The 12,467-nt window shown below is 35.1% G+C and overlaps 1 protein-coding gene across 1 annotated transcript in view; it reads left to right on the top strand.

Annotated features, from left to right (window-relative positions):
• Positions 1-1,564, top strand: part of LOC149547815 (large ribosomal subunit protein uL30y-like) — a 34,162-nt gene extending 32,598 nt beyond the window's left edge. The window contains exons 3-7 of the mRNA XM_089791854.1: positions 250-347; positions 472-529; positions 631-710; positions 823-925; positions 1,003-1,564. Of these exons, the coding sequence (XP_089647980.1) occupies positions 250-347; positions 472-529; positions 631-710; positions 823-925; positions 1,003-1,218 (555 nt within the window). The 3' untranslated portion in view covers positions 1,219-1,564. The remainder of the gene's footprint in view (positions 1-249; positions 348-471; positions 530-630; positions 711-822; positions 926-1,002) is intronic.
• Positions 1,565-12,467: the final 10,903 nt, after the last annotated feature.

Here is a 12,467-nt window from a genome sequence, read left to right as displayed (position 1 = left end):
ATCTACCGAGCAAATTGAAGTTATAACAGTCAGTCTTTTTTAGATGTCTCGTTTTGTTTAGCCCATGCTTAATTTTTTAATAATTTTCTGAAGCTATCCTAACTTGAAGAGCATCCGTGAGCTGATATATAAGAGAGGTCGTGGGAATGTGGACAATGCAGCATATACACTGCATATGATAGGCTTGAATGCCTGGGCCTCAATTATACTGTATTTGTATGCATGCTTAACATCTCAAAATGTTTTTAGGAACGGGATTTAATAAGATTGAAGCGACAGGCCAAGTTAAGAGGAAGTTTTTTTGTTGAGCCCGAAGCAAAGCTAGTGTTCGTCATTCGGATTCGTGGGTAAGGAGAGAACATATCATAGTTTTTACTATAAGTTCTAAATATTTGATGAATTATGCTTTGGCATTGTAAAATATATCCCAGTTCTGATTATTTTCTTGGCTTCTGTTGTTGCTTAATTTAGTATCAATGACATGCATCCAAAAACACAAAAGATTTTACATCTGTTGCGTTTGAGGCAGGTAATATATTTTATGATTGGATTGTTGTGTCTATAATTTCTTAAACTTGTGAAATGCACAATTTTGTGTCCAAAGTTCAACATGTCTTTTCTCTTTTGTAGATCTTTAATGGAATCTTCCTTAAAGTTAACAAGGCAACTATGAATATGCTGCGTAAGGTTGAGCCATATGTGACTTATGGGTAAGAGTTAGTGAGATGCATCTACCGAGCAAATTGAAGTTATAACAGTCAGTCTTCTTTAGATGTCTTGTTTTGTTGAGCCAATGCTTAATTTTTTATTAATTTTCTGAAGCTATCCTAACTTGAAGAGCATCCGTGAGCTGATATATAAGAGAGGTCATGGGAAGGTGGACAAGCAGCGTATTCCGTTGACAGACAATTCTGTTATTGAAAAGGTATTTGAATGTTTTTCTGCTTTTTATAGGTTTATTTCCCTGGTCACCTTTTTTAAAAAACCAATTGCTGTTGACAGGTCCTAGGTCAATATGGAATCATCTGTATTGAAGATCTCATTCACGAGATTACCACTCTTGGCCCCCATTTTAAAGAGGCAAACAACTATTTATGGCCATTTAAGCTCAGTGCTCCATCAGGTGGCATGGAAATGAAGCGAAACCATTATATTGAGGGTGGAGATGCTGGAAATCGTGAGGATAAAATCAATGAGCTTATTATGAGGATGAATTAACGACTTGTTAACACTGTCTTGTTCGATCTTATATTTAATCTTTACGCAGTTTATTTTTAGCCATTTGAAGCAACTAAATGTTAGTAGAGGATGAGACAATTAGTAACTTGAGAACACTGTTCTGTAGTATTTCACAGTTGGCTGCATAATTTAATTTGTTCATAGCCGTTGAAGTCACTTGTCAAATTTTCAAGAACAAGAGGCAATTTTGTCCATTTGCTTTAAACATAGCCTTTGCGTAGTATAGACTTTGTGGTGTTAATTACCACATGCTCCACCATTTGGTCGAGTTTACTCTGCAGCATATTGCAAATAATTTCTATAATCTTGCATTATATTTCATTTTGATACTCTGTCATTAATATAATAATTATTGTATATGTCACAATAACATACAATATTGTTGCAGAATATTCCATTTTTATACTATCTATTTCATTAATATTATTGTGAAATATCCTGTAGTAGGATATTGTATCAAATCTGATATGGATTTTCTATTCTTGACATGTTATGCTTCATTTCATTGCCAAATAACATGCAAAGGAAATGATACAGATATCTGTTGAGTTATATTAATCTCATTTAGTATAATATGATGCATCTTGGACTCCTGTAGTGATATTTGCTATGTGACAAGGTGATCTGATTATAGTAGTCCCAGATAGGAACTTGTAGCCAATCTCCTTTGGTGGGACTGTTCAGAATTAAACCCGGCAACTTAAGTCTACGGTTTACAAAGGCAAAGAATGTTTGTCAAATTCCATCGGGTGTGACCTAGAGCTACATACCCGATGGGACGTGACTCCATGGTGGAGTCACACCCTTCAGGACATGACTCCTGGTGTCGAGCCGCTGATTGAAGAATGCACAATGAACATAGATGTCCAAGCAATCTTTGGTCAGTATTCAAATTGCAGAGTTTGATGGTGAAAAGATTGTATGTAGAATAAATATACTGCCGTATTGGTGTTAGAAGACGTATCATTCTCTGCTATACATCTTTTGCTATGGATCACAGAGTGATCTGAAACGTTGATGCAAAACACAATCAAATTCAGAAACCTGTGATAACACATATCATATTGAGTTACTAACTCAAGTCAAATGTACCTCATATGCCTTTAAGTATAATGCATTCATTATATTAAGAATTGTATTATGGATAAGAGATTAAGTGATGCAGGAGCATCACGCATCAGAAATTAAAGGGGGAAAAAAATGCTTTTCAAAAAGAAAAATTGTGGCGTGACAAAAATTAGAAGATAAAATAAAATAAAAAAATGAAGAAAAGAGGAAAAAAATCATTTAATAGGTGACATTATTAAATGTAACTTGTGGTTTGGTTTGGTATAAGTAGAGGATGTTGTCTTGTCATTAAGAATCATCCATCTTGGAGAAGAGAATGTGGAGGAGCGAACTTTTAAGAGTTAGTAGTTGTGGCTTGGGAAACAAGGAGATTGCTTGAGCGTGGATTTGCACTAGCTAGAGTTGGGATTGGATCTCGAGGGATCTTGTAGAATTACCATTGTAATTGCTTATGTATTTGGTCATAACTTGAAAGGCTTTACATCAGAGCATGTTGGATTTAAATCTTATGATTATATTATGAGAATTGACATTATTTTGGATTTACTATTTGTGTTATTATTTATTTTTCCGCTGTGTGGTTATTTGTTGGGGGTTAGGACATCTCCTTTGGGGATTCCCTTGCCTTGCATCGTGTCGTTAAGGCATAGAGTAAGAAATTGATTATATTAGCAATTGCACCAAATAAGGTGCAATGGTTACACCAATAGGTAGATATGCGAAGAAAGCATAACAAAGGGAGAGATTTTCATTTGACCAATTGTGTTTGAGTGCTTGAACAAAATTATAGTTTGAATGGAAGGAAATAAGTTGCCGAGAAAGAGGATAAACTGGTAATGTAGAATATGTTTGTCTTTGGGGCATGCTTGTGACCGTTTCTTCCTTGTGTCTTAATATTGCCCTGTTCACACACTCTACATTGACTCGTCACATATGTACTACCATAATAGTTTGTGTTGCAATGTTGGAGGTAACATATAGCTAACCTTTGTTGCTTTGTTTGAGGGCTTTGCGTTGTCGGTCACCTTGCTGCTCCATTCTCCTTTTTAAATTTATCACTGAATATCTTTTACCAACATCTTGTATTTGCAAACTTGTTGTAGACATAGGGAAGAGGGAAAAACAAAATAAATGTTAGTGATTTGAGGTAATGTTTGTAGTACAATTGCTAAAATTTCTAAACATAAAAACCAAAATTTAGGCAAAAATTAAGTAAGATGTATTACACCTTTTTTTTTGGTGCAAGATTGTGTCCAAACAATGATTTATGTGGAGGTGATGATCAATACAACCACAATTCTTTCAAAATAAGTGAAGAGGATTGTGTACATTTGGCGGAAAATGCGTCACCTCTTGGGGTCTGCCACATTTTTTTTTTTTTTTTTGGGTATAAAAGTTGTAGTAATGGCAATTGATATCTACAAAATAAGATCTGTAAAGATCAATGTTAAGCAATAGGAAGCAAAAATAATAATAATGCAATAAATTGTATAAGGCACTAAAAAAGTAACTTTGTCATTTTTTTGCAGAGTGAATGTGGAGTGGAAATTTTGATGACGTATAGTATAGAATCTACTACCTCTATTTTTGGTAGAGAGAGAGAGAGAGAGAGAGAGAGAGAGAGAGAGAGAGAGAGAGTTGTTGCAAGTGGGCCTCTTTTCTTCTTCTTCTTGGAATTGTATATGAATTTCCTTGAATTTTGGCATATCTTTCATAGCTGAAACTTGTTCTAATGTGGATATCATATAAAGATTTGACTCTAGACACTGCAGTGAATGTTAGCCCTTATCTATCCATGCTAACAATATCAATAGTTTCTTCATCTAATGTTAGGCCTTGCGATTTATGTACAGTTATGGCCCGTGCCATTGTGAGAGGTCTCTGCCTCCGAGTTCCCAATGAAATAAGAGCTATAGGTACTGTTCTGGGGTTGTCTTTGTTCCATGCTAGACTACTATAATTATCGAATTGTACAACAATGTACATTATTAGAATATTAGGTGTTTTGAAGTAGGAGTGTATACAATATCAATAACCTCACCTAGAGCACCATTGACAAGTCTTGCTTCTGCCCATATGTTTGCTGTGAGAATGACATGTTGCCCTTTACATAGTAGAACATGCTTTTCGAGTTGTTCATCAACACCCATATTTTTTGCTATATTTCTAGCGCTTCTTGCAGGACTCAATGCAACTAGGTGGTTCCAACAATTTTAGCATTTTTAGGTTGTGTAGTTCAACCAAATCATTTGTGGCAAACAAATGCATCGACTTCTCAAATTGTTCATTCTCCATCAAAGTGAGGTGGTTATCTGTGCTTGTGATTAGGAGCTCCCAATCATCCAACTTTTGTTCGACGTTTCCTATGTTTTGTAACACATTGCAAAACTATGCTTGTGTTGTAGACTCTCCTTGTTGATGAAAAATTGTCTGTAATGTGACTATTATTTTGAATTGTTTCCATAACATTTTAGCAATTGAACATGATGCATATATAGGCCTATCCATCACAAGAGGTAATTGTGCAAGGTCTTCAACCAAAATAATAGATGCACCATTGAAGCACAAGTGTTTCTTGTGGAGGTATGCTTCACAAAGTCTTCTATCTATTTTGAGAAGCAACTTTGGGCCTATGAACCTCATTTCATCAATGAGAATATATTTGATCCCCTTTAAGTCTTCTTGGAATGTTGCCAATCCCTGACCTTGTAAGGGCTGCATTTCTTTAATAAGAATCTTGAGCATTGAATGTATTGTTGAAGCATGTTGAACACTACAACTCCTATAGGGGCTAGTGTTAGGAGTGGGTGTTTTTGTTGGTCCAAGTTGTTTCTGAGTGCTTGTTTGATGCAAGCTATCAAGTAGAATTTTCTTGCACCGACCGTTCCTTGTATAATCATATGCAATGGTTCAATAGAGGGGCATGCATTGTGGTTAGTAATAATCTTGAGAACCCACTTTTGCTCCTTTGATAATTTGTAGTTAGCAAGTGGAGAATTCTGTGGCATGTGTTCAACTTGGTTTGATGTTTTTTTCATGTTTATGTATTGTGTTGCAATTTCATGCAACTGTTGAAAACACCATAATATAATCCCATCTATAAGTGGTATCAAACTCGTGTCTACCAAGAAAGTCGAGTTCATCTGTGGCTTTGTTGTTTGTGGGGCCCATTTGAGAAAGTAACTACCATTCATTCATATCTATTGACTCCAACATGTCTTTTATATTATCACACTGATTGTTCTTTGAACATATCTCATCATGGGTGTTGCGAATAACGTGCCACACATCATAATTGGTTGCTTTCATCCGCTTCCAATTAGCAATTATTGATTCCTTGTTAAGGCCAATATCAGTTTCTATATGAAAAAAATGTTTGTACAACAATAGCTTACTCCAAAAAATGTTTCAAATTGTTTTGAATCCTCCTTTGGAATGGAATAAAACTTTGGGTGCACATTGACAATGGCTTTTACATGTCTTTCTTTCCATTTACATCTGCTTTGGCTTGTTGAGTAGGAGTAAGATCTTGCAAATTCCAATAATGTTAGTGTTTCCAATTTTGGAGGTTGCTTCATGTAGGCTTGCGAGTAGCTTTGATAGACCTGGCTCCCATTAGCTGTTCTAGTTATTTGAAGGGGAATATTTCGTCCAACATTAAGAGATGTGAATGGTTGATTGCAAATGAAAAGTGACAATTTTCGAAGCATGTGACATGTTTCTTATGCTCCTATGTCACGCTCAACCATAATTTGAGCCATGAATATTTGAAAAGTGATGAGGGTTGGTTGGTCTGCATGTTGCATTGTTGCTATTCTCTTCAACATTTCAGAGCAAGTCTTTGATATTCTCTCTACTTTTCATGCATACTTAGAAATGTATTTTAGAACAAGTTCTCATGAAACAATAGGTTGGCAATCTATGTTGGCTCTCCATATCAAAAGCATTTCAGGGTTGTGTATGTTTAACCTGTCATCATTTCTGGCAGGGTCATATTTTTTCTTCCAACCATCATCAAGTATAAGAGTTGATGTACTTTGTTCTTTCCATGGTGCTCTATAGACATTCCATTTTCTTCCCTTTCTTGCGAAGACATGTTCTTTCAACACATTTTGTGTGTTGTTGGACACGGTTCACTAACTCTTCATAATCTTGGGAAGGATTTGTAGAAAAGATCTCATTTGTGGTCAACAAGCATAGGTCATCAAGTGGAGAAAATTTTTATTATTATCTATGTGGGATGTAGAATGAGGGTTCCAAGCAGTAACATATATGTCAAAATATTTCTGGGCCCTTTCAACTTCAACCAAGTTTTGCTAGTCAAGTTTATCTATATTTGGTGCATTGGGGAGCCAAATAAACCCATGCACACAAGCAATACCTCTTTGTTGCCATTCATACCTATACCCACAGTCTTTTGCTCCAAGGAATTTTTCAATCACCTTTCACGAAAGATTGTAAATGATGTAGAGGAGTGTGGTGGGTAACCAAACTTCTATGGATTTATAAGGGAAATACAAGATTTACCCAATATGCCTAATGACACCTAAATGGCTCCAAGAGGACAAAAATCAAACTATCACTTACCCAATTCCCCAAATGACTTGAATTACATTTTTGTTCCTAATTTGAAGTGTTCTTCAAACTCCAAATCGCTCCTAAGTAATGTGACTATTATTTTGAATTGTTTCCATAACATTTTAGCAATCAAACATGATGCATACATAGGCCTATCCATCACAAGAGGTAATTTTGCAAGGTCTTCAACCAAAATAATAGATGCACCATCGAAGCACAAGTGTTTCTTGTGGGGGTATGCTTCACAAAGTTTTCTATCTATTTTGAGAAGCAACTTTGGGCCTATGAACCTCATTTCATCAATGAGAATATATTTGATCCCCTTTAAGTCTTCTTGGAATGTTGCCAATGCCTGACCTTGTAAGGGTTGCATTTCTTTAATAAGAATCTTGAGCATTGAATGTGTTGTTGAAGCATGTTGAACACTGCAACTCCTATAGGGATAGTGTTAGGAGTGGGTGTTTTTGTTGGTCCAAGTTGTTTCTGAGTGCTTGTTTGGTACAAGCTATCAAGTATGATTTTCTTGCACCGACTGTTCCTTGTATAATCATATGCAATGGTTCAATAGAGGGGCATGCATTGTGGTTAGTAATAATCTTGAGAACCCACTTTTGCTCTTTATAATTTGTAGTTAGGAAGTAGAGAATTTTGTGGCGTATGTTTAACTTGGTTTGATGTTTTTTTTCATGTTTATGTATTGTGTTGCAATTTCATGCAACTGTTGAAAACACCATAATATAATCCCATCTATAAGTGGTATCAAACTCGTGTCTACTAAGAAAGTCGAGTTCATCTGTGGCTTTGTTGTTTGTGGGGGCCCATTTGAGAAAGTAACTACCATTGATTCATATCTATTGACTCCAACATGTTTTTTTTATTATCACACTGATTGTTCTTTGAACATATCTCATCATGGGTGTTGTGAATAACATGCCACACATCATAATTGGTTGCTTTCATCCGCTTCGAATTAGCAATGATTTTTTCCTTGTTAAGGCCGATATCAGTTTCTATATGACAAAAATGTTTGTACAACAATAGTTTACTCCAAAAAAAGTCTCAAATTGTTGTGAATCCTACTTTGGAATGGAATAAAACTTTGGGTGCACATTGACAATGGCTTTTACATGTCTTTCTTTCCATTTACATTTGCTTTGGCTTGCTAAGTAGGAGTAAGATCTTGCAAATTCCAATAATGTTAGTGTTTCTAGTTTTGGAGGTTGCTTCATGTAGGCTTGCGAGTAGCTTTGATGGACCTGGCTCCCATTAGCTGTTCTAGTTATTCGAAGGGGAATATTTCATCCAACATTAAGAGATAATGAAAAGTGACAATTTTCAAAGCATGTGACATGTTTATTATGCTCCGATGTCATGCTCAACCATAATTTGAGCCATGAATATTTGAAAAGCAACGAGGGTTGGTTGGTTTGCATATTGCGTTGTTGCTATTCTCTTCAACATTTCAGAGCAAGTCTCTGATATTCTCTCTACTTTTGATGCATACTTAGAAATGTATTTTATAACAAGTTCTCGTGAAACAATAGGTTGGCAATCTATGTTGGCTCTCCATATCAAAAACATTTCAGGGTTGTGTATGTTTAACCTTTCATCATTTCTGATAGGTTCATATTTTTTCTTCCAACCATCATCAAGTATAAGAGTAGATGTACTTTGTTCTTTCCATGGAGCTCTATAGACATTCCATTTTCTTCCCTTTCTTGCGAAGACATGTTCTTTCAACACATTTTGTGTGTCGTTGGACACAGTTCACTAACTCTTCATAATCATGGGAAGGATTTGTAGAAAAGATCTCATTTGTGGTCAACAAGCACATGTCATTAAGTGGAGAACAATTTTTTTTTTTATCTATGTGGGATGTAGAATGAGGGTTCCAAGCAGTAACATATATGTCAAAATATTTCCAAGCCCTTTCAACTTCAACCAAGTTTTCGTAGTCAAGTTTATCTATATTTGGTGCATTGGGGAGCCAAATAAACCCATGCACACAAGCAATACCTCTTTGTTGCCATTCATACCTATACCCACAGTCTTTTGCTCCAAGGAATTTTTCAATCACCTTTCACGAAAGATTGTAAATGATGTAGAGGAGTGTGGTGGGTAACCAAACTTCTATGGATTTATAAGGGAAATACAAGGTTTACCCAATATGCCTAATGACACCTAAATGGCTCCAAGAGGACAAAAATCAAACTATCACTTACCCAATTCCCCATATGACTTGAATTACATTTTTGTTCCTAATTTGAAGTGTTCTTCAAACTCCAAATTGCTCCTTGTAGGTGTAGTTTTGCTCAAATTAATATAATTGGGACTATTTTTCTATTTTCTCGTAACTTTTCCAAACATTTTGAAAAATAAATTACATTTTAAGACACCCATTTCGTTTCTCTACAACATATCAAAAACTTGGGTGGGTTGTTTTGGATTGTGTCCTTGCTGTATCACTATGGCCCCCCTTTTAGGCTTAAAAATCACCACTTTTACAAATGAAGTACAAGAAACACTTAACCCCAATATACCAAACCTTGGATAGTATTGAATTTTGATTCCAATTAAAGGATTCTACATTCAATTTCAGTCTATGACTTTATTTTCTATGAAAACTGCAAAACCCTCCTCAAATAGGCCCTAAAATGAGAGTTTCTTCATTCAACTTACCCCAATCACTTCTGGGATCAATTGATTGATCATTCTTGATGTACTACAACTTCTCTAATCATAAAAACATAGGATTATTCAGGCAAAACTCTTTATGCTATAGGCTAGCCTCAAGTTTCCTTCACTTTATTCCACAAAACTTATAGGGTACCCCAAAAAATCTTAGTTTCTTTGCATGAAACATGTTAGTACATTAATTTACATGTTCTTAGTAGCCCATTTATTGAGAATAAAAAATCCATTCAAGCAAGGGACCCCAAAATCCAAAGTTCTACCAAAACTAGTTAATTAAAACCTTGATTTCCTTGCACCAGTTAGTAAAGATCATACTCTTAATGTATTAAAAAAATCAATAAAACATGTAGAGACTTAAAACATTACTATATTAATATTCTTCAACCATACAAATGCAGAGATCAATCAATAAGAACCAACAAGATCCCAAACTCATGAGAAAACCTTTTATTTTTATTGCAAAAACTCCCACTTCCAGTCGTACACTCATGTATATATTCACTATTCTTGCTTTTCTGTCCATACAAAGGCATTTGAAGATGTATTTCAACTTCCCAAAATTAATCCAAAAGGTTAGAAGTTGAAAACAAATGCATAATAATTTAAAAAAAAGACTTTCCCTCCTAAATCTAGGTAACCGTTACAATTCAGATTTTTGAATTTGCAACTTGTTATTTATCAACTCTTTGAGACTTCTAACCTATCAAAATTTAATAAATGACTTTATATCACTATTATAAGTCCTCTTAACTTATTTTATATCCCTTGGGTACGATTGACCCCCCTTACATTAGCAATTAGTTCTATGACCCTTAGGATCATTATTTTTTAAATTGGTATAATTTCCTCCAAAGGCCATTATTGGCTCCAATAGAATCCATTTGATTTGATGAACTCCATATGTCCTTGTATACTTTCACCCTACGTGCTCGATCCTAGTTGAAGGCCTTGGTGCTATTGCACCAGTAAATCGTTCAAGTAAGTACAATGATGTCGTATGGGAGTTATTGACGATATTTTCTAGGCATCGGTTATTCGTCTACATTCGAGAAAGAACACCATTAGAGAGAAAACATTGAAGATCAGGCTACTTTGTCTGCAACACTTAATGTGAAGAAAAGAGTAGGAGACCCTAACTAGTTGATCATGTTTGTTAACTTTGCATGACGTTGATTCCAATATGGTCATGTTCCTTTGATGGATGAGCCAAAGCACATGGCCTCCTTTGCTAACTGTGCATTTGGAATATTCTTTAGGTGTGTTTGAAGGTATTCAATGGTAATAGGTGTATTTTCTTCAATATGTTTTTTACAAATACTGATGCGAGTGCCAGGCTATGACGACGCATCATTAGATTATAGATTAAATATCAAAAGTGTGGGTGTCTACCAAATATTTGGCCATGGAATCTCATCATGTGCAATTTATACTTATGCATTTTAACTTATTTTAAGTGTGGTTGCATGTGTAGAGGAGCTTCATTTGGGAAGAGGGTTGGAAATGCCATATCAAGCAATCCCTCAATATTATATTCATTTAGTGGAGCATAGCCCATTGGCCAATCAATGAAAGAATATATTTGGTCATTCAACTAAAGTATTTGCTTAATAATATCTAGTTCTGGTTTCCAATTTGGAAGGCTCCCCATTAATTATGTAGTATGTGTTGGGCATCTTTCAGTTTGGTCTTCTTTGATGTCATTTCATAGTTTCGTATTGTTGTCTCTTCATTAATCTCAATAGTATGAAGCATGTTTGAAATGTCTGTTCTTTCTTCTAGGATCCTTGCTAATTTTTCAACACTTGTTACAACATCATTATAATATGGGCCATACTTCACTTTGTATTCCAGTGCAACTCTAATGTGAACTCTACAAACATAACAATCATAATAGTTCCCTTCCCTATGTTGCCTTCATATAATTAGTACATCTAGCTCATTTATCCTATGAGGGAGAAGATTTGCAATGATTCTTATATCTTGTGCAAACCTTATTGTGTGGCCACTATATCTGTATTGTCCCAAAGGGCATGGGTTACTTGCAATATTGGGTTCATTCTGGCTATAAGCATTTCTCCAATTTTTGTCAATCTCTTTAGTCTAAAAGGTTGTTGTCTTGGGTCCATGTTATTCTGTAAAGAGAAATGATGAATCCCTTTCTCTCCAAAGCATCTTCTACAAGTTGCATAAGTGCTTGATGATTGTAATTGCATTCTAGGGCAAGACTCCTTGCAGACATTGCAAGTGCGCATGTTGGAAAGGGCATCTATTCTTTCCCTAAATCTTTTTAAAGTTGTGACGAAATTAGTATATCTTTGAAGGCTATTTCTTGGCCAAGTTGGATTGAGCAATGGTATTTTGGGGTTTGACCACTTGACTTTCTAGGGCAGTGCCAGAGCTTTGAGGCAAATTTTTTTCTATGACAAGAACAATATTTTGGCTTGCTATGCGATTTCATTGCCTCAACACTTCTATTTCTTGGGGAGAAGGTTGGCTATTTTCTAATCTCCTAGCATGTCTTCACGAAACAATTTCTTCTCTTTGTCAGGAATAGTATTCTTGATATCTCTTCCTACTTTCAATTAATCTAACATCAATGTCATGTTCTTGGCTGACATTATCCATGTTTTTCATTTTAAAGATAAAACAAATTTAAAATATGCACATTTGATAACATATCTTAAACTATTAATCAAATCTAAATTATTTAGTAACCCAAAAAAAATCTTATTTTTTTATGAATTATAGTTGTGAACTCTATCCCAAATATATTCTAAAAACTACAACAAACATGAAATTATTGGAAAATATACAGGAAAGATAGTTAGGGAATGCATGTCCATCCATAAAAAAATAATTTATCTCTAGATAAAGGTGCACATATTGTA

This window comes from Cupressus sempervirens, chromosome 7, assembly GCF_028749045.1.
Source record: "Cupressus sempervirens isolate cs-2001-9-10 chromosome 7, ASM2874904v1, whole genome shotgun sequence".
NCBI lineage: Eukaryota > Viridiplantae > Streptophyta > Pinopsida > Cupressales > Cupressaceae > Cupressus > Cupressus sempervirens.
This window is presented reverse-complemented; position numbering and strand designations above follow the sequence as displayed.